This window comes from Hemitrygon akajei, chromosome 20 (genome assembly GCF_048418815.1).
Source record: "Hemitrygon akajei chromosome 20, sHemAka1.3, whole genome shotgun sequence".
Lineage (NCBI taxonomy): Eukaryota > Metazoa > Chordata > Chondrichthyes > Myliobatiformes > Dasyatidae > Hemitrygon > Hemitrygon akajei.
Genome location: NC_133143.1, coordinates 71,661,330 through 71,686,640, shown reverse-complemented (window position 1 = coordinate 71,686,640; position 25,311 = coordinate 71,661,330). Strand labels below are relative to the sequence as shown.

At 42.1% G+C, this 25,311-nt stretch overlaps 2 protein-coding genes and 1 long non-coding RNA gene across 6 annotated transcripts in view; 2 read left to right on the top strand and 1 right to left on the bottom strand.

Moving 5' to 3' along the window:
* The window catches only part of fam221a (family with sequence similarity 221 member A), a 45,862-nt gene extending 36,148 nt beyond the window's left edge, over positions 1–9,714 (top strand). The window contains exons 5-7 of the mRNA XM_073024623.1: positions 3,379–3,489; positions 6,815–6,900; positions 9,516–9,714. Coding sequence (XP_072880724.1) covers positions 3,379–3,489; positions 6,815–6,900; positions 9,516–9,623 — 305 coding nt within the window. The 3' untranslated portion in view covers positions 9,624–9,714. The remainder of the gene's footprint in view (positions 1–3,378; positions 3,490–6,814; positions 6,901–9,515) is intronic.
* The window catches only part of LOC140713926 (uncharacterized), a 38,175-nt gene extending 22,852 nt beyond the window's left edge, over positions 1–15,323 (bottom strand). Inside the window, exons 1-2 of the long non-coding RNA XR_012095775.1 lie at positions 14,984–15,323; positions 13,076–13,147 (exon numbers count right to left, since the gene is read on the bottom strand). This is a non-coding gene — a long non-coding RNA (uncharacterized lncRNA). The remainder of the gene's footprint in view (positions 1–13,075; positions 13,148–14,983) is intronic.
* The window catches only part of stk31 (serine/threonine kinase 31), a 152,405-nt gene continuing 142,074 nt past the window's right edge, over positions 14,981–25,311 (top strand). For 3 of the 4 annotated variants that reach the window (XM_073024607.1, XM_073024608.1, XM_073024605.1), the window contains exon 1: positions 15,489–15,642. The gene's annotated coding sequence lies outside the window, so the exon portion shown is untranslated. Of the gene's footprint in view, positions 15,082–15,488; positions 15,643–25,311 lie in introns of those variants that run through there. The other variant, XM_073024606.1, reaches the window with a different exon arrangement.

Sequence of the window (25,311 nt, the reverse complement as noted above, 5' to 3'; positions counted from 1 at the left end):
ATTTTTTGAAGATGTAACTAGTAGAGTGGATAGGGGAGAGCCAGTGGATGTGGTATATTTAGATTTTCAAAAGGCATTTGACAAGGTCCCACACAGGAGATTAGTGTGCAAACTTAAAGCACATGTTATTGAGGGTATGGTATTGATGTGGATAGAGAATTGGTTGGCAGACAGGAAGCAAAGAGTGGGAGTAAACGGGACCTTTTCTGAATGGCAGGCAGTGACTAGTGGGGTACCGCAAGGCTCAGTGCTGGGACCCCAGTTGTTTACAATATATATTAATTATTTAGACGAGGGAATTAAATGCAGCATCTCCAAGTTTGCGGATGACACGAAGCTGGGCGGCGGTGTTAGCTGTGAGGAGGATGCTATGAGGATGCAGGGTGACTTGGATAGGTTAGGTGAGTGGGCAAATTCATGGCAGATGCAATTTAATGTGGATAAGTGTGAGGTTATCCACTTTGGTTGCAAGAACAGGAGAACAGATTATTATCTGAACGGTGGCCGATTAGGAAAAGGGGAGATTCAACGAGACCTGGGTATCATTGTACACCAGTCATTGAAGGTGGGCATGCAGGTACAGCAGGCGGTGAAAAAGGCAAATGGTATGTTGGCATTCATAGCAAAAGGATTTGAGTACAGGAGCAGGGAGGTTCTGCTGCAGTTGTACAAGGCATTGGTGAGACCGCACCTGGAATATTGTGTGCAGTTTTGGTCCCCTAATCTGAGGAAAGACATTCTTGTCATAGAGGGAGTACAGAGAAGGTTCACCAGATTGATTCCTGGGATGGCAGGACTTTCATATGAAGAAAGACTGGATCGACTAGGCTTATACTCACTGGAATTTAGAAGATTGAGGGGGGATCTTATTGAAACGTATAAAATTCTAAAGGAATTGGACAGGCTAGATGCAGGAAGATTGTTTCCCATGTTGGGGAAGTCCAGAATGAGGGGTCACAGTTTAAGGATAAAGGGGAAGCCTTTTAGGACCAAGATGAGGAAAAACTTCTTCACACAGAGTGGTGAATCTGTGGAATTCTCTGCCACAGGAAACAGTTGAGGCCGGTTCATTGGCTATATTTAAAAGGAAGTTAGATATGGCCCTTGTGGCTAAAGGGATCGGGGGTATGGAAAGAAAGCAGGTACAGGGTTCTGAGTTGGATGATCAGCTATGATCATACTGAATGGCGGTGCAGGCTCAAAGGGCCGAATGGCCTACTCCTGCACCTATTTTCTATGATTCTATGAAAGCTAACACCCCATATGCTTTCTTAACTATCCTATCTACCTGCGAGGCAACTTTCAGGGATTTGTGGACATGTACCCCCAGATCCCTCTGCTCCTCCACTCTACTAAGTATCCTGCCATTTACTTTGTACTCTGCCTTGGAATTTGTCCTTCCAAAGTGTATCACCTCACACTTCTCTGGGTTGAACTCCATCTGCCACTTCTCAGTCCACTTCTGCATCCTATCAATGTCTCTCTGCAATCTTCGACAATCCTCTACACTATCCACAACACCACCAACCTTTGTGTCATCTGCAAACTTGCCAACCCACCCTTCTTCCCCCACATCCAGGTCATTAATAAAAATCATGAAAAGTAGAGGTCCCAGAACCGATCCTTGTGGGACAGCACTAGTCACAACCCTCCAATTTGAATGTACTCCCTCCACTACAAACCTCTGCTTTCTGCAGGCAAGCCAATTCTGAATCCACCTGGCCAAACCTCCCTGGATCCCATGCCTTCTGACTTTCTGAATAAGCCTACCGTGTGGACATGTTCCAAAATCTTTCAATTTCCTCTTTTAATTCAGCATATGTCTGGTGTTTTTCACTTATTGATTTCTGTAAGTTATTTGTGTTTGGAATGGCTATATCTATTAATTAAATTGCTCTTGCTTGTTTATCCTGAATTATTATATCTGGATGGTTATTATGGATTGTCCTATGTGTAATAACTGTTTGGTGATAAGATACTGTAGAATTAGGCCATTCAGCCCATTTCATCATGGCTGATCCAAGATCCCACTCAACCCAGGGAACATGCATATAGTCACACACAAAAATGCATATGGCCCAAGTCCCTTAGTGTTACATCTTGTAGATTGATGGTACATGGATATTATTGGCAAGAAAAAGCCCGCAGCAGTTCGCTCATCAAGTGCTAGTGCAGTTGCAGACAAGTTGCAGCTTGTCTTCCACTAAGCGAACACTGGAGGACAGCACTAATGAGAGGAGCCATCACCCAACCCAGCACAAACTCCAGCATGACTGCCATGTTTCTGCTCTCTCCCATATTGTCTCCAGCGGGTTTTTTCCCTGGGCGCTGCAGTAGGCAACCCTGTGGCATGAAGGCCTGGTCTGCGCTACAACCAAGACTACTCAATTCCCTTGCTATCGGTCTCACTGACATAATAGATAGGGTTCAGTTCTGATACTAATGATTGTTAAGAAAAATACTTTATTGTCACATGCACAAGTACACATATGCATAGGTGCAATGAAAAACTTACTTGCAGCTGCATTACATGCACATAGCATTAGATAAGCAGCATTCACAAGAAGAAATATCATCCATACATTATATGCAAATTTTACAAGAAAGAACCCAAATAGATCAAAAAGCAAGTCTATTGTAGAGCAAGTTTGTCATATCTTTGCTATACTGAGGTATAGATTAACTTTGTACTGGTTGTTTCAAGAACCAAGTGTTTGAAGGGAAGTAACTATTCTTGAACCTGATGGTGTAGGGCGTCAGGCTTCTGTTACCCTTGGCTGATGGTAGCTGTGAGAAGATGGCATGACCCGAATGGTGGGGACTGTGATGATGGTGGTTGACTCCTTGAGCCAGTACCTCTTGTAGATACTGTTGATGGTAGGGAGGGATGTACCCATTATGTTTTGGGTACAGTCTACTATTCTCTGCACCTTCTTGCATTCCTGTGTATTCAAATTGCCATTCCAGATGCAACCTGTGAGGATACTTTCAACAGTACATCTACAAAATTTGTTAGGGTGTTCGGTGATTAGCCAAACTGCCTTAACCTTTTAAATAAACTGGTGCACTTTCCTTGTGATTGCTTCTATACTGTCTCTAGGACAGGTCATCCAAGATGTTAATAGCTTGGAATTTAAAGCTGCTGACTCTCTCCACTGCTGATCCCCCAGTGCTATCCTTTATGAGGGGGCAAGTTACATTGAAGTAAAACTATGGTTCTGTGTTCCTGGGGTTACTGCTGGTGTTTGCAGGTGGCACTGCCTACCAATGCTGTAAGTATGATAGGTAGCTTGCTGAATGGTTGCTTGTAAAATACACAAAGACCTAGTGTCTTCTGGTTTTAATTATTTAAATTTTACAACCCCCATTATTTTTCAGGAGCACCAAGCAATGAAATTCTTGATGCACCTTCGACTTCTATGGACCACCCTTTCCTGAGAGCTTTCGCACCACAAATAGATGCAATAAATGCAGGAAAACCAACAGATGGTAAGTCAAAAAACAAGAAAACATAATTGCATTCTTCCAGATTTATTATTGATGACTATTTTGCACACAAGTCACCTGATCCAAATACTTATTAAATGATACTATTGTACTTGCCTCAGCTTCTTTCTCTGGCACCACCCTCTGTGTGAAATGTTGACTCTGAAGTCCCTTTTAAATCTTTCCCCCTCTTATCGCTTCTGCTGTTTATGAATGTGGGATCTATATTTGGTATCTTCCAGTACATCACCTGAGGCTAATGAAGATGCAAAACTCTCCATCGGAGATCCAACAATCCCTGCCCTGCTCTTCATATATCCTGGAAGAGATCCCAGATCCTGGGGATCTATCTCCCATTACACTATAGATGGTTCCTCCCTCCTGACACAAACATGTTCCAGAGTATTGGCATCCCTCTCCTTCACCAGCTCTCCATCCCCCACATCTCCCTGGTGAATACTGATGAGAAGCATTTATTTGAGATTCAGGATTCAAGATTGTTTAATGTCATTTTCAGTACACAAGTGTAAAGGATATTGAAATAATTGTTACTCCAGATCCACAGCAGTAGGATTTTTAAAAAAAAGTCACAATAAGATAAAGAACACAATAATAATGAGAAAAACACAATAAATATAAATACATAAGATAGCTTATATACATAGAAGGTGACTCTGACAGTAAATGATAAAGTAGTGGTGTTTGAGGGTGTGGAGAGGTGGGGGGGGGATAGGGTTAGTGGGTGGAAGTGTTGATCAGCTTTACCTCTTGGGAAAAGTAACTGCTTTTGAGTTTGGTGGTCTTGGCTTGGATGCTAGATAGTGTCCTCCTTGGTGACTATCCAGTCCATGAGAAGAGTGGATGGGATCCTTCATATTGCTACTGGCCCTTTGCAGGCACCTTTCTGAATATATGTCTTCCTGTCTGCCACAGTGCAGTTTCCATACTTTGCAGTGATTCAGCTTGTTTGGATGCTTTCTCCTATGCATTTGTAGAATGACATGACTTTAGATGTGTATTGTCCACCTCCCTTCAGCCTCCTCAGAAAGGTGAGCGTTCTTGGTGACCCATATCCCCTGGCTCCACACATAGATTTCTTCACAAGCCCTGAAGGGGCCAGCTCTTTCCCCAGTTCCACTCTACATACATAGAGTTGTGATTCCGCTCAGTCCTGCTTTGCAACAACACTTCATGTCTCCTCTTGCCCTACTAACCTCTTACATTCTCTCCTATAACCACTATAAAATTCAACAGACCTTTAGGGATTCAGAAAGATGAAACTAGGTGAATCATACCAGGTATTAATTCAGCTGAAAACTAGTTTTCAGTATCGATCTCTTCTATTGTACACCTCAAACAGTAATCAGATAGAAATTAAAAGGACAGATTTGTACACAAACAGTACAGTCTACAGAGGAAAGGCTACTGGCCCACAGCAGGAGTCTGGTGGGGTTTGGAAAGCAAAATAACCATGAGAGTTTCTTGTCTGCATCAGCCAAATGTAAGACTATGAAGTATGTTAACTGACCCTCATCAATAGAATAAAAGGACATCCCTTAAGAACAAAGATGAGGAGGAATTTCTTTCGTCAGAGGGTAATGAATCTGTGGAAACCATTGTCACAGACAGCTGTGGAAGCCAAGTCATTGTGTATATTTAAAGTGGAGATTGATAGGATTAGACAGAGTGTCAAAGGTTATGGAAAGAAGGCAAGAGAATGGGGTTGAGAGGGTGTATCCAGATAAATCAACTATGATAGAGTGGCAGAGCTGATTCGATGGGCTGATTGGCATAATTCTGCTCCTCTGTCTTATAGTTCATCAAAAAAGGTATCAACTTCAGCTCAGTTATTTTGCATTGTGTTATATAGATAAGTCAGTGATAATAAACCTGATTGTAATTCTCTGTTAATTAACTTAATTTGCATAAATCTATCAATCTTCCTCTTAAATATACACAATGATTGAGTATCCACACACTTTAAGTAGAGAATTTGAAACATTAATAACCTTGAGTAAAACACATCAATCATTAAGAACTCCTAAGTAGTTTGAGGTTGGCGTTGAAAATGTATCAGAATAATTTGCTTATTTAATCCATTATTAATGAAAAAGTATGACAATATCAAAATGAAAGGTTATTTTTAGAAAAGTTTGATGACTTGTGTACTTCAGTTGGGCTGGTGGGCAAAGTGGGCACCGTGGGCTTGATTCACACTGTGGGCTGGATGGGCACTGTGGACTGGTGGGCAAAGTGGGCACTGTGGGCTGGGTTCACACGATGGGCTGGATACATACCATGGGTTGGTGGGCACTGTGGGCAACGTGGGCTGGATACACACCGTGGGGGTGGGTATGTTCCATGAGCTCGTTGGCAACAGGGACTGGATTCGCACCTTGGGCTGGGTACGCACCTTGAGTTGGGTGGGCACTGTGGGCTAGATGGACAATATGGGCTGGATACACACTTGTGAGCTGGATACACATTATGGGTTGGGTGAGCAGTGTGGGCTGGGTGGGCAACATTGGCTGGATACACACCGTGGGCTGTTTATGCTCCATGGTTTGGGTGGGCACTGTGGGCTCAGTGGGCAACATGGGTTGGATACACACCATCAGCTGGGTGGGCACTGTGGGCTGGATGGGCACCGTAGGCTGGGTGGACAATGTGAGCTGAATACGCATTGTGGGTTAGGTGGGCACTGTGGGCTGGATGAGCAACATGGGCCGGATACATACTGTTGGATGGGTGGGCACCGTGTGCTGGGTGGGCACTGTGGGCTGGATGGGCACCGTAGGCTGGGTGGACAATGTGGGCTGAATACGCATTGTGGGTTAGGTGGGCACTGTGGGCTGGATGAGCAACATGGGCCGGATACATACTGTTGGATGGGTGGGCACCGTGTGCTGGGTGGGCAATGTGGGCTGGATGGGCACCGTGAGCTGGATACGCACCATGGGCCGGGTGGGCACCGTGGGCTGGATGGGCAATGTGGGCTGGGTAAACACCATGGGCCAGGTGGGCACTGTGGGCTGTTTATGTTCCATGAGCTGGGTGGGCACCATGGGCTGATGGGCAATGTGGGCTAAAGGTCTGTATTGCTCCATGATCCTAAATGCAAACATTGGGGGATGGGTGGATTAAACTACAGAGAGCTGGAATCCACCTCTTGTCCTTGGTCGCTCACATTGATTTGGACGGATTACTGAGCACGGAGTGAAACGGTGTGTGTTGCTTCAGCACTTTAACTGTCCAGTTGCACAAAACAGTCATATCACTGCTTTTTTCCATATCTGTCAACAACCAGTTCTTTCCTCTTCTTCTGCAGATGTTTATGGGCTAAGTCGATTTGCCCACCTTTCCACAGCTGAGGAACGAGACATGGCTTACTTCGAAAGCCACTATCAAGAGCGGGTATGTTTATAATAGCAGAATAAATAGAGACACATTTCAGAGGATAACAATACAGCTTTTGGAATAAACAGCGGTCTGCACTTAAACTTCAGAGTGGTACAACTATTCTTACAAAATTTCCAACCAGATTTAAACTAGATTATTTTTCTTTTTGTGTGCCCATATTTTATGTGGAACTGTCAGTGGCCTTAGTTTACGTATTAAAGTTTCTCGTCGCTGGTGAAGTTAAGATTTGCTGTATTATCATTACTATATTCGACAAAATGTGGCAGCCAATTTGTATTAAATGAGCCCCCGCAAATAGGGATTTGAAAAGAAATGGATTATCTGATTTAATGATTAAGGACTAAATATTGGTCAGAATTCCAGAACTGAAGGATTAATTCTGAAACCTGACACTAATTACAATAAGATATTGATGCTCTCTATGACAGAGACTACTAACACACAAAGAGAACAGTTATTGAAAGTGATATAGCAAAAAAATTAGGCCAATACATCACAGAGGTGTGTCCTTTGAGCTGTGGAGTAGCAATCTATTTTCACATTTTTACTTAATTTCAGGGTGAAGGCTTGAAACCGGAAGGTTTTATAGACCAAGTGTTAACAATTAAAATTTGTTGATCAACCAGGCCCAGAGAAATGTTTGGAATTTCATGCATAGTGCTTACAGCCACCCGCCTAATCCTTCATTAAGTCCCCTTCAAGACTTTCTAACAGTGTTATGTTCTGATTATTTGTGCACAAAGGATAACCTTCTGGTTTTACTTATCTCCTATCCAGTAGTAGCATAAACATTGCATTACATTACACAGCAGCACAGTACATTATAGTACACAACAGCACAATACATTACAGTACACAGTATATTACATTACACAACAGCACAGTACATTTCAGTACACAACAGCATAGTACATTACAATACACAACAACAGCAGCACAGTACATTATAGTACACAACAGCAGCACAGTACATTATAGTACACAATAGCATAATACATTACAGTACACAACAACAGCACAGTATGTTACAGTACTGTGATGATACAAAGATCGGTAGAGGAGCGGGTAGTGTTGAAGAAACAGAGAGCCTGCACAGAGACTTAGATAGTTTAGGGGAATGGGCAAAGGAGTGGTAAATGAAATACAATGTTGGAAAGTGTATGGTCATGCACTTTGGTGGAAGAAATAAACAGGGAGACTATCATTTAGATGGGGAGAGAATTCAAAATGCAGCGATGCAAAGGGACTTGGGAGTCCTTGTGCAGGATACCCTAAAGGTTAACCTCAAGGTTGAGTTGATTGTGAAGAAGGCGAATGCAATATTGGCATTCATTTCTAGAGGTACAGAATATAAGAGCCGGGATGTGATGTTGAGGCTCTATAAGGCACTCCAGAGACCACACGGAGTATTGTGTGCAGTTTTGGGCTCCTTAGTTTAGAAAAGATATACTAACATTGGAGAGGGTTCAGAGAAGATTCACGAGAATGATTCCAGGAATGAAAGGGTTACCGTATGAGGGATGTCTGGCAGCTCTTGGGCTGTATTCCCTGGAGTTCAGGAGAAAGAGGGGGGATCTCATAAAAACATTCCGAATGTTAAAAGGCCTGAACAGATTAGATATGGCAAAGTTATTAACCATGATAGGGGAGTCTAGGTTAATAGGGCACAACTTCAGGACTGAAGGACATCCTTTTAGAACTGAGATGTGGAGGGTGGTAAATCTATGAAATTTGTTGCCACGAGCGGCTGTGGAGGCCAAGTCACTGGGTGTATTTAAGGCAAAGATAGATAGGTTCTTGATTAGCCAGGGCATCAAAGGGTATGGGGTGAAAGCAGGGGAGTGGGGATAACTGGAAGAATTGGAACAGCCCATGATTGAATGGTGGAGCAGACTCGATGGGCCAAATGGCCCACTTCTGTTCCTATATCTTATGGTCTTACACAACATCAGCACAGTACACTACAGTACAGACAGCAGCATAGCACATTACATTAAACAATAGCAGCACAGTACAATATGGTAATGGGGGCTGAACCTGCAAACTTACATGAAGTGGCTGGTGCTACAACATTTGCCACAGATACATGGCAAAGCTGCAAATTATTGAGCTGGATCTTTGAGGCAAATCTCTAATTATGTTGTTTGAAACTACCAATGGCAATTGCACAGTAATGGCTACTTTTTGGTCAAAAGGCAATGCCTCAAAAAAGTGTCATCTATCATTAAGGACCTCCATCTCCCAGAACATGCCCTCTTTTTATTGTTACCATCAGGGAGGGGTACAGGAACCTGAAGATACATACTCAACATTTCAGGAATGGATTCTTCCCCACTGCTATCATATTTCTGAATGGGCAAGGAAGCCATGAACACTACCTCAGTATTTTCCCCTCTCTTTTGCACTACTTGTTTAATTTAATGTACTTCCTTTTATAGTATAAGTAATTTAGTTTTTGTATAATAATGTATTGCAAAGTATTGCTGTAACAAAGCAACAAATTTCATGACATATGCCAGTGATATTAAATCTGATTGTGGATTTGATCTGTTAATATTAAATGATTCCATTTACTATGACCTTTAATTTACAATTCTTTTCTATTTCAGCTCAAATTGGAAAAGGCTACAAATGGTCAGAAAAAGGTTTCTGCACCTAAAGGTGAAACTTCACAACTGACAAAGCCTTCGAAAGGACCAAAAAACAGAAAATCCTAAGAACATACACACCATTAATTGTTTTTTCCCCTTGTACACTGAGTACTATCAGTGGCCCATCCTCTGGAATAAACACTACAGATTTATGTTATACCTATGTCAGAGTTGAAACAGTCACATTAGTTTCACCAACATTACTACCTACATTTGATATTGTCATCCTGATAAAAATAAACACCTTGGGTATGAAAATTCAAAAAAATGCAAAGCAGATTATGAAAAGATAAATCTGATAAACTTTGCTGTAATTCTCTCTGCTATGAGGGTACTGCAAATCTGTCGAGAGAAATAGTAAGTTTTTTCTGTGTAGTGCAGTTTGAAGTATGAATCTTGTTATTTAGCAATATCTATAGAGGCACATCTCTAATGGCTAATGGCACATGGTCAAAAAGCAGCCTGGTCAATTACTTATTACTGCAAACATCCCCTTCCTCTTTCATTCTTGCACTATTAATCAACTGTTACCATCTACAAAGTTCACTGCAGCAACTTGCCAAGGATTCTCTGTAGTACCTCTGCAACCTAGAAAGAAAGGTACAGCAGGGTCTTGTGTACTACCACCTACATCTTCCTCACTCACTGTGTGATGCACCATCAATAACTCACTCTGAGACGTAAGAAGCGAGGTATCGGCTTTTATTGACTGGAAGAATGAACAACACTACATCCTGGAGAATGAGGCCGGGCATCAGGCCTCAATCGCCTTTATACAGGGGTCTGTGGGAGGAGCCACAGAAGCAGTCAGCAGGGGTCTGTGGGAGGAGCCACAGGAGCAGTCCAGACAGGTATATGTAGTTCACCACACTGTGTGGAAGGTCATCACCTTTCGAGATTGAGAAGCTAACAGAAGGGAACTGATAATTAACATCTCAGAACTTCGAATGAAGTGGCTGTGGGGATAAAGGATGCACTAATCAACATCTTCTAAAATTCGAAAGATTATGGAATGCTTTCTGTAGATTGGAGGCTTTCAAGTATGAGCCCAATTCATGAGAAAGGATAGAGAGAGAAAACAGTGAACAACTGATCAGTATTTGGGCAAACATTGAAATCTATAATCAAAGATGTAAAAATGTAACATCTTTTAACTCCTGACATGCTAGAGAGTTTGAGGAGTATAGAGTCACCCCAACTTTGCACTAATTTCACAACTTATGGACTCAAGTTTAAGCACTCTACAACTTATATTCTCAACATTTATTGCTTATTTATGTATTATTATTTTTTCTTTTTGTATTTGCACAGTTATTGCATTTTGCACACCAGTTGTTTGTCCTCCTTTCTTGTGTGTCCACAAAAATAAATCTCAGGGTTTTATATGGTGACATAAATGTACTTTGATAATTTACTCTGAATTTTGAACTTTGAAAGTAGGGTATGCTCTCATTAAAGGAAGATTCAGATGTGGCTTCATTGACACACAATATTAGGAAAGCTGAAATAGTAATGCAGGAAGAATGTTTCCCTTGGCTACGGCAACATGTTCACGTGGATGGGTGAATCTTTATGCAGGAGAATCTGCTATTGATTGAATTCAAAACGTAGATTGGTAGATGGTGAGACAAGAAACTACAGATACTGGAATCTGGAGCCTGGATATTTGAGAAGTTAAATCATATGGGAATGGTGTTTCGGATTGAAGGCCAGTCATGTGCTGGCATTGGAGAAAGTCCAGAGGAGCTTCATGAAAGTAACTCCAGGAATTAAAGGAGCAGTTGATGGCTCTGGGCCTGTACTCACTGGAGTTTATAAGAATGATGAGGGAATCTCTTTGAAATCCATCGAATATAGAAAGGCTGAGATAGAGGATGGCTCCTATAATGGGTAAGTCTGGAACCAGAGGGCACAGCCTCAGAATAGAGGGATATGCTTTTAGAACAGAGATGAGGAGGGATTTCTTTAACCAGAGAGTGGTGAATCTGTGGAATTCATTGACACACATGGTTGTGGAGGCCAAGTCATTGGGTATATATTTAAAGTGGAGGTTGATAGGTTTCCCCTTCTGATGTTTCATCTGAACAACTGAGCATCTTCTTCTTGTAAACTTTAATGGCAATGGGTAGACTAAGATAAGGTGCATTAATCCCACCTACTGAGTTGGAGTGTAGAGCAAAGAGACAGGAAGTATAACCACTAAATCCCAGTCCTCCAAAAATATTCAAATAATATCAAAAAGTCTAATGCTTTTTAGAAAGTCAAATGTACACTTACATACATACATTATGATGGCAGTGCTATCCTAACAAACTTTCCAGGTTAAACTGTGTGTCCCAAAGATCTCAATTTAGCAATTAGATGTTTCCTTTGCACCTCAGAGGAACTGCATTCAAACAATATTTGCTGCAACATTTGTTGACAAGTCCACTCCCTACAAATGCCTGTACCATGAATATTGATTCTGAACAAGGAAATATTTAATCTACTATGTCCAATACAACATGTGTAAATATAACTTCTTCCCTCCTTTTATACTCATCACCCAGTTGAGTTCCCACTATCCTCTAAATTTTATATAAATGCAGTCCTTTTCTTCCTTGTACCATCTTTGTGCCACAGTGATCGAATTGATTTTATAATTATGACTTTCACCTCCCCCTTATGCAAAGGCACCACTACATTTACATCCTCAATTTTAGTGATTGGCAAGAATGCCTACCACCTTGTTTTTTCAACCCAACGTGGGGAGTAAAGACCCTGCAGCCTAAACAGATGTTGTCCAATCTCAAGTTGAATGTCTGGCCTACAATTTGAAATACCTGTTTTAGTCAATATAAAAACTGAGAACGAATCAGAGCTCAGAAATACACTAATCAGGGCATCCATTTTCAACTCGTTCCAGGGCTAAAATGATAGCAACCATCTCAAACATACTGTAAATACTGATATTTCTTAATAGTCACCTGAAAATTTGGAATATAAACAGGAACACTTGATTGACCTATTACTGGATTATCTGAACCAACGGCGTAGATATGTAAGAATCCATAATATCTGTTTTGAATATACTGCTGAACTTCCTGTGCCACTGATAAACAATCACTCCTTATATTGATCTTTTCCTGAAGGCCCAACTCAACCACAGGCAAAGGTAAAGACCATTGAGTGGTGACAGAAAGAGGTACACTGGGACTATAATCCACATAAAATAACCCAAGATTTTGTGTCCATTCATTTCCCATCCACTGAAAAATGAAGATCTGAATACAGTGCTCTCAACACTATAATGTCACCAATATTGCATGACCAACTTTATGCCTTCTAATGTTAACCCAATAAACCAGGAGTGGCCAACCTTTTACATTCCATGCATCAATTTTTTCATGCACGAGTTCAGATGCACCATACAACTCTTGCACCCCCATTCAATTCTTGTAAAAATGTTAATATAGACATATTTAGCATTTTTACATGATATATTGATTTAATATAAAAACAAGATAAACATTACTTACCTTAATGAGACTTTTAACAAATGTATTTTGTCTTCTTTTGATTTCTTCCTTTTTCTTGATCACATATTCTTTCTGTAACTCAGACCCAAGCACTAGCTTCAGTTTTCCTTCTATTTCAGTTTGATGTTGTGTTTTATTGTGTCTATTAAGATCATGTCTTCTATTATGTGAGAAAGTGTTTTCACAAACAATGCACAACAGTTTTCCTGATGGACCTGCTATAAATAAGAACTCATTTTCCCACTGTTCATTGAATTCATGCTTACTATCACTTTCTGCTTTTCTTTTGCTCATTTTCTTTTGTACTGTGATGGGCAACTGAATGTAAAATCAAGGCTTAATTTTTGAAAAAGTACAAAACTGCAAATGTTCACAAAAGACGAACAAAGCACAACTCCATAGTGCACGAGTGTCAATTGTAAACTGATTGGCAAAAACCTGCGACGCCTGGCGTCTCAGGATCAAACAAGTATCAAATGCGTATGAACAGTTATGGAATGACTGCAGAACAAGTCCTTCTTTCCTAGTTTGACTTATTGAACATTTTTAAAACTGAAAACAGATTAATGTGAAAGAAGATAACATTCACCAAAAGATGTGCACGAAATAAAATCACTAAAAATAATTGCTAAGTTTTAGATTTATTCTCAGTAAAACCCATTTCTAGTTCTAAGCTACTTGAATTCCTGTTAGATTTTTTTTCTACAAATCGGCTTTTGGTTAATACTTTTTGCATGAGTGGGTTTACTTTTTTATTAATATCACTGGGGTGCAATGCGCCATTTCTAATCATCCAACGCGCCGGAGGTTGGCCATCCCTGCAATAAACCATTGCTGTCTGTAACCTGTATGATGTAAACAACTGAATCTCTTGACCATGTCTGCATGCTTTTATGTATTGAGCAGACATTCGACCTCTCTCGGAAGTTCCAGGAGTCTCCCGCATATTGATAGCGGCTCCCTGACACCTGCAAATTATGCACAATATACTGGAAATCGATTTCTTTGAGAGCGAGTGAGTGAGGTGGGGGGGGGGGGAGGGAGAGGGAGAAGGGGAGAGGGAGAGAATTCTGATTGGTCTCTCTCTGTGCTAAGTAGACTTATCAGTTTTCCCTGTGGGTGGGGTTTACAGTCGACCTCTCTCTCTCTCTCTCATTGTCCATCAGTTCAGTTTAATGTCCTGCAGCGTCATGGCAGAGTGTTCCAAAAAAAAAGAAAATATAAAACGTACTTCACCCCAGACTACACTAAAGTGTACTCCTGTCTAATAGGGATCAAAAATAATGACAGTGTTGCTTGCTGCACTGTTTGTAACAGTGACTTTTCTATCGACCATTGTGGGTTAAATGGCTGTAAAAGACATATTGAGGTGAGTTTAACAGGTGTCATTCATTCATTAGCATAGCTAACATTATTTAAACTAGCTGCTCTATTGATGGCCAAACTCCCTGTAGATTTGCTTAAAGTTGTAATAGAATAAAAAATAACTCAATGATAATATAATTGTGAATCTGATGTCTTGCAAAATTAACAATTTCATTGACACAGACTGCTATGAAGTTAAGACTTCAGCAAAATGCTCAAATCTGCCAAGCAAGCCATATCACAGTACAAGGAAAGTTTGCAAAAGAAATAGAAAAACTATTTGTATTAGCATTTAACTATTAGCATTGAGGCTATTAGCGGGGCGGGGGTGGTGGTGCTACCTCCCTGAAATGAGTTTTTTTCAGGGTGGGATGTCTGCATTGAGCCGCTGCCACTTAATTAGCTTAGATATTTGCATTAATGGAGCAGGTGTACCCAGTAAAGTCCCACTGAATATACGTTCTATTCCTTTCGAATATACTGTTGTATATTCGGGTAGTAGTGAGTGGTATTGGTTTCCAATGGCTGACCGTGCTCGCTTACCATACACAATAGTGAACTGGAGGAACTCAGCGCGACGAGCGGTATCGGACGGGGACAATTGTCGACGTTTTGGGTCAAAACCCTGCTTCAGGATTGTGGTAAATTGTAGATTTCCAAAATCTTGAAAATAGCCTTAAAGTCGCAACCAAAATGCACTCATGGCATAACAGTAGCGGCGATTAAGCGTGCTGCAAATTGGAGCTATTCGGCACGTCACAATTTTACTTACAGTACGTGTCCATACATATGCTAAACGAAAGACACGTTCACATTTAGTAACTAAATTACTGAATGCTTTCGGCGTCAATGGTCGGCACGGGTGGGCCAAAGGGCTTCTTTCTCGCCGTCTGCAACAGAATAGATTCGACTTGTGTATTTTTTTTGTTGTTTGCGATTTTCCTACGCTTAATGTAACTACATTTTGCAATGACAGTATTTTCTGTTAGATGTTAAGATCCTGGCGGTTTGATTACATACCCTCATCTCAGTTGTTTGACCGGGGGGGGGGGGGTATTTAGTTGGAGGGAACAGCCCCTCCTTCCCTCTGGCGCTGGCCTGCCGCGTCCACGCGGGAATCCAGGCGGAGGGGAATTGTCCCGCTCTCTGATAGAACCAAGATTTGATGTAAGGTATTTTTATCCCTGAGGCTTGCAGAGCTGGTAAGTTACGGGTGTCCAGATGTCAACAGCGTGTAGTTTCAGTACAACCGAGTAAGGTGGATTTTGAGTTTGCTGTTGTGCGCAGGCCAATGACAGAGAAAACACTACGTTTCAGGGAAAGGGGCCTATTAGCATAATAGCCCATCAACAGGCTGAGGACAGTTATCAGACCATTTCACAAATGTGTAGGAGTTTTTTGATGTTGTGACTAGTGAAAACCATGGTCACCAACGTCCGCATCGGATATGGTACCTAGACAGACAGACTAGTAGAATAGATAACTGGAATCATTTGATGTATGCAGTTGGATGATCAGAAGAGTGTCAGTAAGATGGCTGTTCATCAGACTTCTAAGCAGAATTCGAATGCATCATATTGAGGATACGTTGGGACCGTCCTAAGTTTATGCTTGCATTTCTCAACAGCTTCCAGGTGCTTGAATTCCGGGGCAACTATCTGTAGAATAGAGAGAATGGTATTATCAAAGTTAAAAAGCAAGGAGACAACAATTATGCTTTGTAATTAAATGAATAGATAAAGGAAAATCAGTAGATTTGTATATTGGACTTCAATAAGACTATTATACAATGGAACAGAATTAGGCCATTTGGTCCATTGAGTCTGCTCTGGCATTTGAACATGGCTGATTTATTATTTCGCTCAACTCCATTCTCCTCCCCTTTCCCTGTAATCATTTATACTCAAATATGTAAGATGTGTATAAGACATTATTTGGGGTAGTGCATTGTTGTAGAGTGATAATTAGTTAAATATGGAATAATGGGAATTGGTCATTTTCAGTTTCGGAGGTTGTATCAACTTCAAAGATGGGCCCAGTTATTCATTCTTCATCAATGAATGAGATGGGCAATTTATTGAAGTTAAATTGCCCATCTCATTTATTGATGAAGTTCAAAAGCAGAGCGGCTGTGAGGAGGATGTAGGGAAATTTCAGGAGAACATTTTTACATTAAAGATAGATTTGCAGAGGATGTGAAGATGTGACAACAGAGCTGTCATAAAGTCAGATTGGAGTTTATGAAATGCTGCATCAATCTCAGGTGGCTGACCTAATTTGTATAGGAAACAATGGAGGTGGTCCGTTTATGTACGTCACTCTGAAAGCTGGATTAATGAAAAAGAAACGGCTTCTTGTTTTAAGAGCATGTTGGATTCGTATACAACACAGAATGCAGAACACTACAGCACAGTACAGGCCCTTTGGCCCACAATGCTGTGCCAATCTTTTAACCTACTTTAAAATCTATCTAACCTTTCCCTCCCACATAGCCCTCCATTTTTCTATCATCCATGTGTTCCTCTAAGAGTTTCTAAAATGTCCCTAATGTATCTGCCTCCAACACCACCACTGGTAGAGTGTTTCATACACCACCACTCTGTTTAAAACACCTACCTCTAACACCTTCCCCCGTACACAGTTTATATAGGCTGTGTGAATAGTTCACAAGCTTCATTTTCACTAGTTTTGATCAACTGATCAATTATTTTGGCTATGCTGTTACGCAGCAACACTCCTTAAAATTTGATGACCTGTATTCAAACTGTGTTAACCATTGCAGTGTCATTTACTTCCATTTACACATTGAAGGGAGTGATTCGGTCACAAACATGAGAAAATCTGCAGATGTTGGAAATCTGAGCAACACACAAAATGCTGGAGGAACTCAGCAGGCCGGGCAACATCTATGGGGGAAAAAGTACAGTCGATGTTTTGGGTCAAAACCCTTAAGCAGGACTGGAGAGAAAAAGCTGAGGAGTAGATTTAAAAGGTGGTGAGGGGAGAGAAACATCAGGTGATAGGTGAAACCTGGAGGAGGAGGGATGAAACAAAGAGCTGGGAAGTTGATTGGTGAAAGAGACAGAAGGCCATGGAAGAAAGAAAAAGGGGGGGAGGAGCACCAGAGTGAGGTGATGGGTGGGCATAGAGATGAGGTGAGAGAGGGAAAAGGGGATGGGAAAGGGTGGGAGGCATTTTTGGAAGTTTGAGAAATCGATGTTCATGTCATCCGGTTGGAGGCTACCCAAACAATATAAGATGTTGTTCCTTCAACCGAATTATGGCCTCATCACGGCAGTGGAGGAGGCGGTGGGATTTGGGGAGGGAAAGTTGTGCTTGGTGGTGGGAGTGATTCAGATCTGCTACTGTACAATACAAACACCTGCAGTATGTCAGGACTACAGTATGTTCATTGACTATAGCTCAGCGTTTAACCAGCACTCCCATTCCTGGTTGATAAGCTACAGAACCTGGTCTTCTGTACCTTCCTCTGCAACTGGATCCTTGACTTCCTATGGCTTGGTGATAATGTCTCCTCCTTGCTGACCGTAAGACATAGGAGCAGAATTAGGCCATTCAGCCCATAAAGTCTACTCTGCCATTCCATCATGGTTGATCCAGATCCCATTCAGGCCCATTAACCTGCCCTCTTACCTCACCATACCCTTTGATACCCTGACCAATCAGGAAATGATCAACTTCCACCTTAAGTATAAGCACGGACTTGGCTTCCATTGCAGCCTGTGGCAGAGCATCCCATAGATTTACTACTCTCTTACCTCTGTTCTAAAGGGTCATCCCTCAATCTTGAGACTGTGTCCTCTAGTTCTGGATACCCCCAACATAAGAAACATGCTCTCCACATCCACCCTGTCCAGTCCTTTCAACATTCAATTGTTTCAATGGGATCCCACCGCATTCTTCTAAATTCCAGTGAGTACGGGCCCAAAGCTGCCAACCTGTCCTCATATGTTAAACCCTTCATTCCTGGAATCATCCTCCTGAACCTCCTCTGGACTCTACAATGAAACACATTCTTTCTGAGATACGGAGCTCAAAACTGTTGACAGTACTCCCAAGTATGGCCTGACTAGTGTCCTGTAAAGGCTCAGCATTATCTCTTTGCTTTTATATTCTATTCTCCTTGAAAAAATGCCAACATTGTATTTAAAGAGCAAACACGAGGAAATTTGCAGATGCTGGAAATTCAAACAACAACACACACAAAATGCTGGTGGAACACAGCAGGCCAAGCAGTATCTATAGGGAGAAGCGCTGTCAACATTTCGGGCCAAGACCCTTTGTCAGGACTAATTTTTGATTACAGGGTGGTATACCTTTATGTGTTATGCTATAACATTTGATCAATTTTATTACAATATATGAATGTACCCAAGTTATGTTGAGATGTATGTGCTGCACTCTGTAAATCTTGTTTTTTTTTCTTCTGAATAAAAATATTGTAAAAAGAAAAGATAATTGCTTTCTTTTGCCTTCCTCCCTTCTTAAAGAGTGGAGTGACATTTGCAATCTTACAGTCCTCTGGGACCATGCTAGGATCAAGTGATTCTTAAAAGATCATGACCAGTGCATCTGTTATCTCTTCAGCAACCTCTCTCAGGACTCTGGAATGTAGTCCATCTGGCCCAGGTCACTTATTCACCTTAAGATCCTTCATTTTACCTAGCACTTTTTCCTTTGCAATAGCAATGGCACTCACTCCTATTCCCTGACACTCACAGACCTCTGGTACACTGCTAGTGTCTTCCACATTGAAGACAGATGCCAAGTACCCATTAAATTCACCTGCCATTTCTTTGTCCTCCATTACTTCCTCACCAGCATCATTTTCCAGTGGTTCAATATCAACTCTCACCTCCCTTTTACTCTTTTTAAAAAAAACTGAAAAATAACTTTTGGTACCCTGCTTTATATAATTGGCTAGTCTGCCCTCATTTTTAATCTTTTCCCTTCTTCTAGCTTTTTTAGTTTCCTTTTATTGGATTTTAAAAGCTTCCCAATCATCAATTTCCCACTCATTTTTACTACTTTATATGCCCTTTCCTTGGCTTTTATGCAGTCCTTAACTTCCTTTGTCAGCCATGGTTGCCTACCCCTGCCATTTGAGAACTTCTTTCTATGGGGCATATCTACGCCTTGTGAGCTATTTCGAGAAACTTCAGCCATCACTGCTCTGCCGACATCCCTGCCAGTATCCTCCAATCCACCTGGGAAAACTCCTCTCTCATGCCTCTGTAATTCCCTTTATTCCATTGTGATAGATATAGCAATGCTGGTGCACCTGGGGTGTGTGCTTAGCCCACTGCTCTACTCCCTCTATACACATGACTGTGTGGCTAAGTATAGCTCAAAGGGCATCTGTACATTTGCTGATTAAACCATTGTTGGTGTAATCACAGATGGACATGAGAGGGCATGCAGGAGCAAGATATACTAGCTAGTTGAGTAGTATTGCTGCAACAACCTTGCACTCAAAATCAGTAAGTCGAAAGCTGATTGTGGACTTCAGGAGGGTAAGATGAGGGATCAGAAGTGAAGAGAGTGAACAGTTTCAAGTTCTTGGGTGTCAAGATCTCTGAGGATCCAACATATTGATGCGACTATGAAGAAGGCAAGACAGTGGCTATACTTCATGAGAAGTTTGAAGAGATTTGGTTTGTCATCCAAAAAAACTCAAAACTTCCCAAGATGAAGCAGAGGGAGCATTCTGACAGGCTGTATCACTGTTTGGTATTGGAGGGGGAGTGGGACTGAAAGAAGCTACAGAAAGTTGTAAAATTGTAAAAGAATGTAAAAAGAATCTTAAGAAAGAAATTAGAAAAGCTAAAAGAAGATATGAGGTTGCTTTGGCAAGTAAGGTGAAAATAAATCCAAAGGGTTTCTACAATTATATTAATAGCAAAAGGATAGTGAGGGATAAAATAGAGAATCAGAGTGGACAGCTATGTGTGGAGTCAAAAGAGATGGGGGAGATTTTGAACAATTTCTTCGGTATTCACTAAGGAGAAGGATATTGAATTGTGTAAGGTAAAGGAAACAAGTAGGGTAGTAATAGAAACTAAGATGATTAAAGAAGAGGAAGTACTGGCGCTTTTAAAGAACATAAAAGTGGATAAATCTCTGGGTCCTGACAGGATATTTCATAGCACCTTGAGGGAAGTTAGTGTAGAAATAGCAGGGGCTCTGACAGAAATATTTCAAATGTCATTAGAGATGGGGATGGTGCTGGAGGATTAGCGTATTGCTCATGTGGTTCCATTGTTTAAAAAGGGTTCTAAGAGTAAACCTAGCAATTATCAGCCTGTAATTTTGATGTCAGTGGTGGGTAAATTAATGGAAAGTATTCTTAGAGATGGTATATATAATTATCTGGACAGACAGGGTCTGATTAGGACAGTCAACATGGATTTGTGCATGGAAGGTCATGTTTGACAAATCTTATTGAATTTTTTGAAGAGGTTACGAGGAAAGTTGACAAGGGTAAAACGGTGGATGTTGTCTATATGGACTTCAGTAAGGCCTTTGACAAGGTTCTGCACGGAAGGTTAGTTAGGAAGGTTCAATCATTAGGTATTAATATTGAAGTAGTAAAATGGATTCAACAGTGGCTGGATGGGAGATGCCAGAGAGTAGTGGTGGATAACTGTTTGTCAGGTTGGAGGCCGGTGACTAGTGGTGTGCCTCAGGGATCTGTATTGGGTCCAATGTTGTTTGTCATATACATTAATGATCTGGATGATGGGGTGGTAAATTGGATTAGTAAGTATGCAGATGATACTAAGATAGGTGGCATTGTGGATAATGAAGTAGGTTTTCAAAGTTTGCAGAGAGATTTAGGCCAGTTAGAAGAGTGGGCTGAAAGATGGCAGATGGAGTTTAATGCTGATAAGTGTGAGGTGCTACATTTTGGTAAGAATAATCAAAATAGGACATACATGGTAAATGGTAGGGCATTGAGAAATGCAGTAGAACAGAGTGATCTAGGAATAATGGATCTGGAAATCTCCAGGAAGGCCTTCGTTGCTGCTGCTGTTGTGAGGTCCGGGTCTCTGCTGAGAAGAACAGGCCCCCAGTCCTCGGAGTCGAGTTGCCGTTGGCGGGAGTGTCGTAGTGCACTTGGCAGAGGATGGTGCTCAGAGAGGCTGTGCCAGAGGGGAAGCTTGGAGGTTCGACGGACACGAAGTCCGCTGCGGTTGGGGCGCTTTCACTGTGTGCTGCGTCTGCGAGGCTGGGTCCGATGGAGCTTTCATTGTGTGCTGCATCTACGAGTGTGCTGAGTCCAACGGCGCCTTGGAAGTCCATAGCAGGGGTATTCCCTTCTGCCACATGTGTGGGATGATGAGTCTATTGGGACCCTGAGGACTTGTGGAAACAGTGTGGTGGTTTCTTTCGAACTTATAGTCTTTTAACATCTTTGGACTATTTTTACTGTGCCCATGGTCTTTTTTTTAATCAATTATGGTATTGTCTGCACTGTTGTAACTGTATGTTAACTATAACTATATGTAACTATGTGGTTTTGTGTAGGTCTTGTAGCTTTAGTTTTTGGTTTGTTGGGTGGTAGAGTTGGTCTCCTGACTTGGTGTGTCTGGGTAGTCTTGATTTGTCTGGTGGGTTTGGAGCTCCTTTCCGGGAAATGCGCTAAGATGGTAGTGCGATATTAATATGCAGCAGCCTCTCCAGACTCTGGATTTGGGGATTACCAAACGTTATGCCGATTTTCTGGTGTAGTCTGTTTTGTCATGTGCTTTCGTGATATCATTCTGGAGGAATGTTGTCTCATTTTTTAACTGCATTGCATTTGTGGTTTCTAAATGACAAACTGAACTGAACTGAGCATAGTTCCCTGAAGGTGGAATCTCATGTGGATAGGGTGGTGAAGAAAGCTTTTGGTATGCTGGCCTTTATAAATCAGAGCATTGAGTATAGGAGTTGGGATGTAATGTTAAAATTGTACAAGGCATTGGTGAGACCAAATTTGGAGCATTGTGTACAGTTCTGGTCACCGAATTATAGGAAAGATGTGAACGAAATAAAGTACAGAGGAGATTTACTAGGATATTATCTGGGTTTCAGCACCTAGGTTACAGAGAAAGGTTGAATAAGTTAGGTCTTTATTCTTTGGAGCGTAGAAGGTTGAGGGGTGACTTGATAGAGGTATTTAAAATTATGAGGGGGATAGATAGAGTTGACATGGATAGGCTTTTTCCATTGAGAGTAGGGGAGATTCAAACAAGAGGACATGAGTTGAGAGTTAGGGGGCAAAAGTTTAGGGGTAACACGAGGAGGAACTTTACTCAGAGAGTGGTAGCTGTGTGGATTGAGCTTCCAGTAGAAGTGGTAGAGGCAGGTTCGGTATTGTCATTTAAAAAAAAAATTGGATAGGTATATGAACAAAACACACAAAATGCTGGTGGAACACAGCAGGCCAGGCAGCATCTATAGGAAGAAGCACTGTCGACGTTTCGGGCCGAGACCCTTTGTCAGAACTAACTGAAAGGAGAGATACCAAGAGATTTGAAAGTAGTAGGGGAGGGGGAAATACAAAATGATAGGAGAAGACCGGAGGGGATGGGATGAAGCTAAGAGCTGGAAAGGTGATTGGTGAAAGTAGTACAGAGCTGGAGAAGGAAAAGGATCATGGGACAGGAGGTCTCGGGAGAAAGAAAGGGGGAAGGGGGGAGCACCAGAGGGAGATGGAGATTAGGCAGGGTGATGGGCAGAGAGAGAGAGAAAAAAACCAAACAACTAAATATGTCAGGGATGGGGTAAGAAGGGGAGGAGGGGCATTAACGGAAGTTAGAGAAGTCAATGTTCATACCATCAGGTTGGAGGCTATCCAGCCGGTATATAAGGTGTTGTACCTCCAACCTGAGTATGGATTCATCTTGACAGTAGAGGAGGCCATGGATAGACACATCAGAATGGGAATGGGATGTGGAATTAAAATGTGTGGCCACTGGGAGATCCTGCTTTCTCTGGTGGACCGAGTGTAGGTGTTCAGCGAAATGGTCTCCCAGTCTGCTTCGGGTCTCACCAATATATAAAAGGCCACACCAGGAGCACCGGACGCAGTATACCACACCAGCCGACTCACAGGTGAAGTGTCGCTTTACCTGGAAGGACTGTCTGGGCCCTGAATGATGGTGAGGGAGGAAGTGTAAGGGCAGGTGTAGCATTTGTTCCACTTACAAGGATAAGTGCCAGGAGTGAGATCGGTGGGAAGGGACCTCCAGGTCCAACGTATAATCCTCCGTAACTTCCGCCACCTCCAACGGGATCCCACTACCAAGCACATCTTCCCCCCCCCCCCCACTTTCTGCTTTCCGCAGGGATCGCTCCATACGTGACTCCCTTGTTCACTCGTTCCCCCCCATCCCTTCCCACCGATCTCCCTCCTGGCACTTACCCTTGTAAGCAGAACACATGCTACACCTGCCCTTACACTTCCTCCCTCATCACCATTCAGGGCCCCAGACCGTCCTTCCAGGTGAGGCAACACTTCACCTGTGAGTCGGCTGGTGTGGTATACTGCGTTCGGTGCTCCCAGTGTGGCCTTTTATATATTGGTGAGACCCGACGCAGACTGGGAGACCGTTTCGCTGAACACCTACACTCGGTCCACCAGAGAAAGCAGGATCTCCCAGTGGCCACACATTTTAATTCCACGTCCCATTCCCATTCTGATATGTCTATCCATGGCCTCCTCTACTGTCAAGATGAATCCACATTCAGGTTGGAGGAACAACACCTTATACACCGGCTGGGTAGCCTCCAACCTGAAGGCATGAATATTGACTTCTCTAACTTCTGTTAATGCCCCTCCTCCTCTTCTTACCTCATCCCTGACATATTTAGTTGTTTGTTTTTTCTCTCTCTCTCTGCCCATCATCCTGCCTGTTCTCCATCTCCCTCTGGTGCTTCCTCCCCCCTTTCTTTCTCCTGAGGCCTCCCGTCCCATGATCCTTTCCCTTCTCCAGCTCTGTATCACTTTCACCAATCACCTTTTCAGCTCTTAGCTTCATCCCACCCCCTCCGGTCTTCTCCTATCATTTCGCATTCCCCCCCCACCACTACTTTCAAATCTCATAGTATCTCTCCTTTCAGTTAGTCCTGGCGAAGGGTCTCGGCCCGAAACGTCGACAGTGCTTCTTCCTATAGATGCTGCCTGGGCTGCTGTGTTCCACCAACATTTTGTGTGTGTTGTTTGAATTTCCAGCATCTGCAGATTTCCTCATCTTTGCTGGATAGGTATATGGACAGGAAAGGAATGGAGGGTTATGGGCTGAGTGCAGGTAGGTGGGACTAGGTGAGAGTAAGCGTTCAGCATGGACTAGAAGGGGCGAGATGGCCTGTTTCCGTGCTGTAATTGTTTTATGGTTATAAAATTAGTCGGCTCCATTTTGGGTATTAGCCTCCATAGTATTCAAGACATCTTCAAGGAGTGGTGCCTCAGAAAAGCGATATACATTATTTTATATACATTTACTGTAATTGATTTACTTTCTACGTTTATCATATATTGCATTGTATTATTTGCTGCTAAGTTCACAAATTTCACAACTCATGCTTGTAATAATAAACCTGATTTTTAATTCTGTAAGGCCATAAGATATGAGCAGAATCAGGCTATTTGGCCCATTGAACCTGCTCCTGCATTCCATCATGGCTGATTAATTATGCTTCTCAACCCCATTCTCCTGCTTTCTCCCTGTAACTATTAATATCCTGACTAATCAAGAACCTAGCAACTTCAGCTTTAAATACACCCAATGACTTGGCCTTTGCAGCCTTCTGTGGCAACAAATTCCACCGATGCACTACCTCTGGCTAAAGAAGTTCCTCATCTC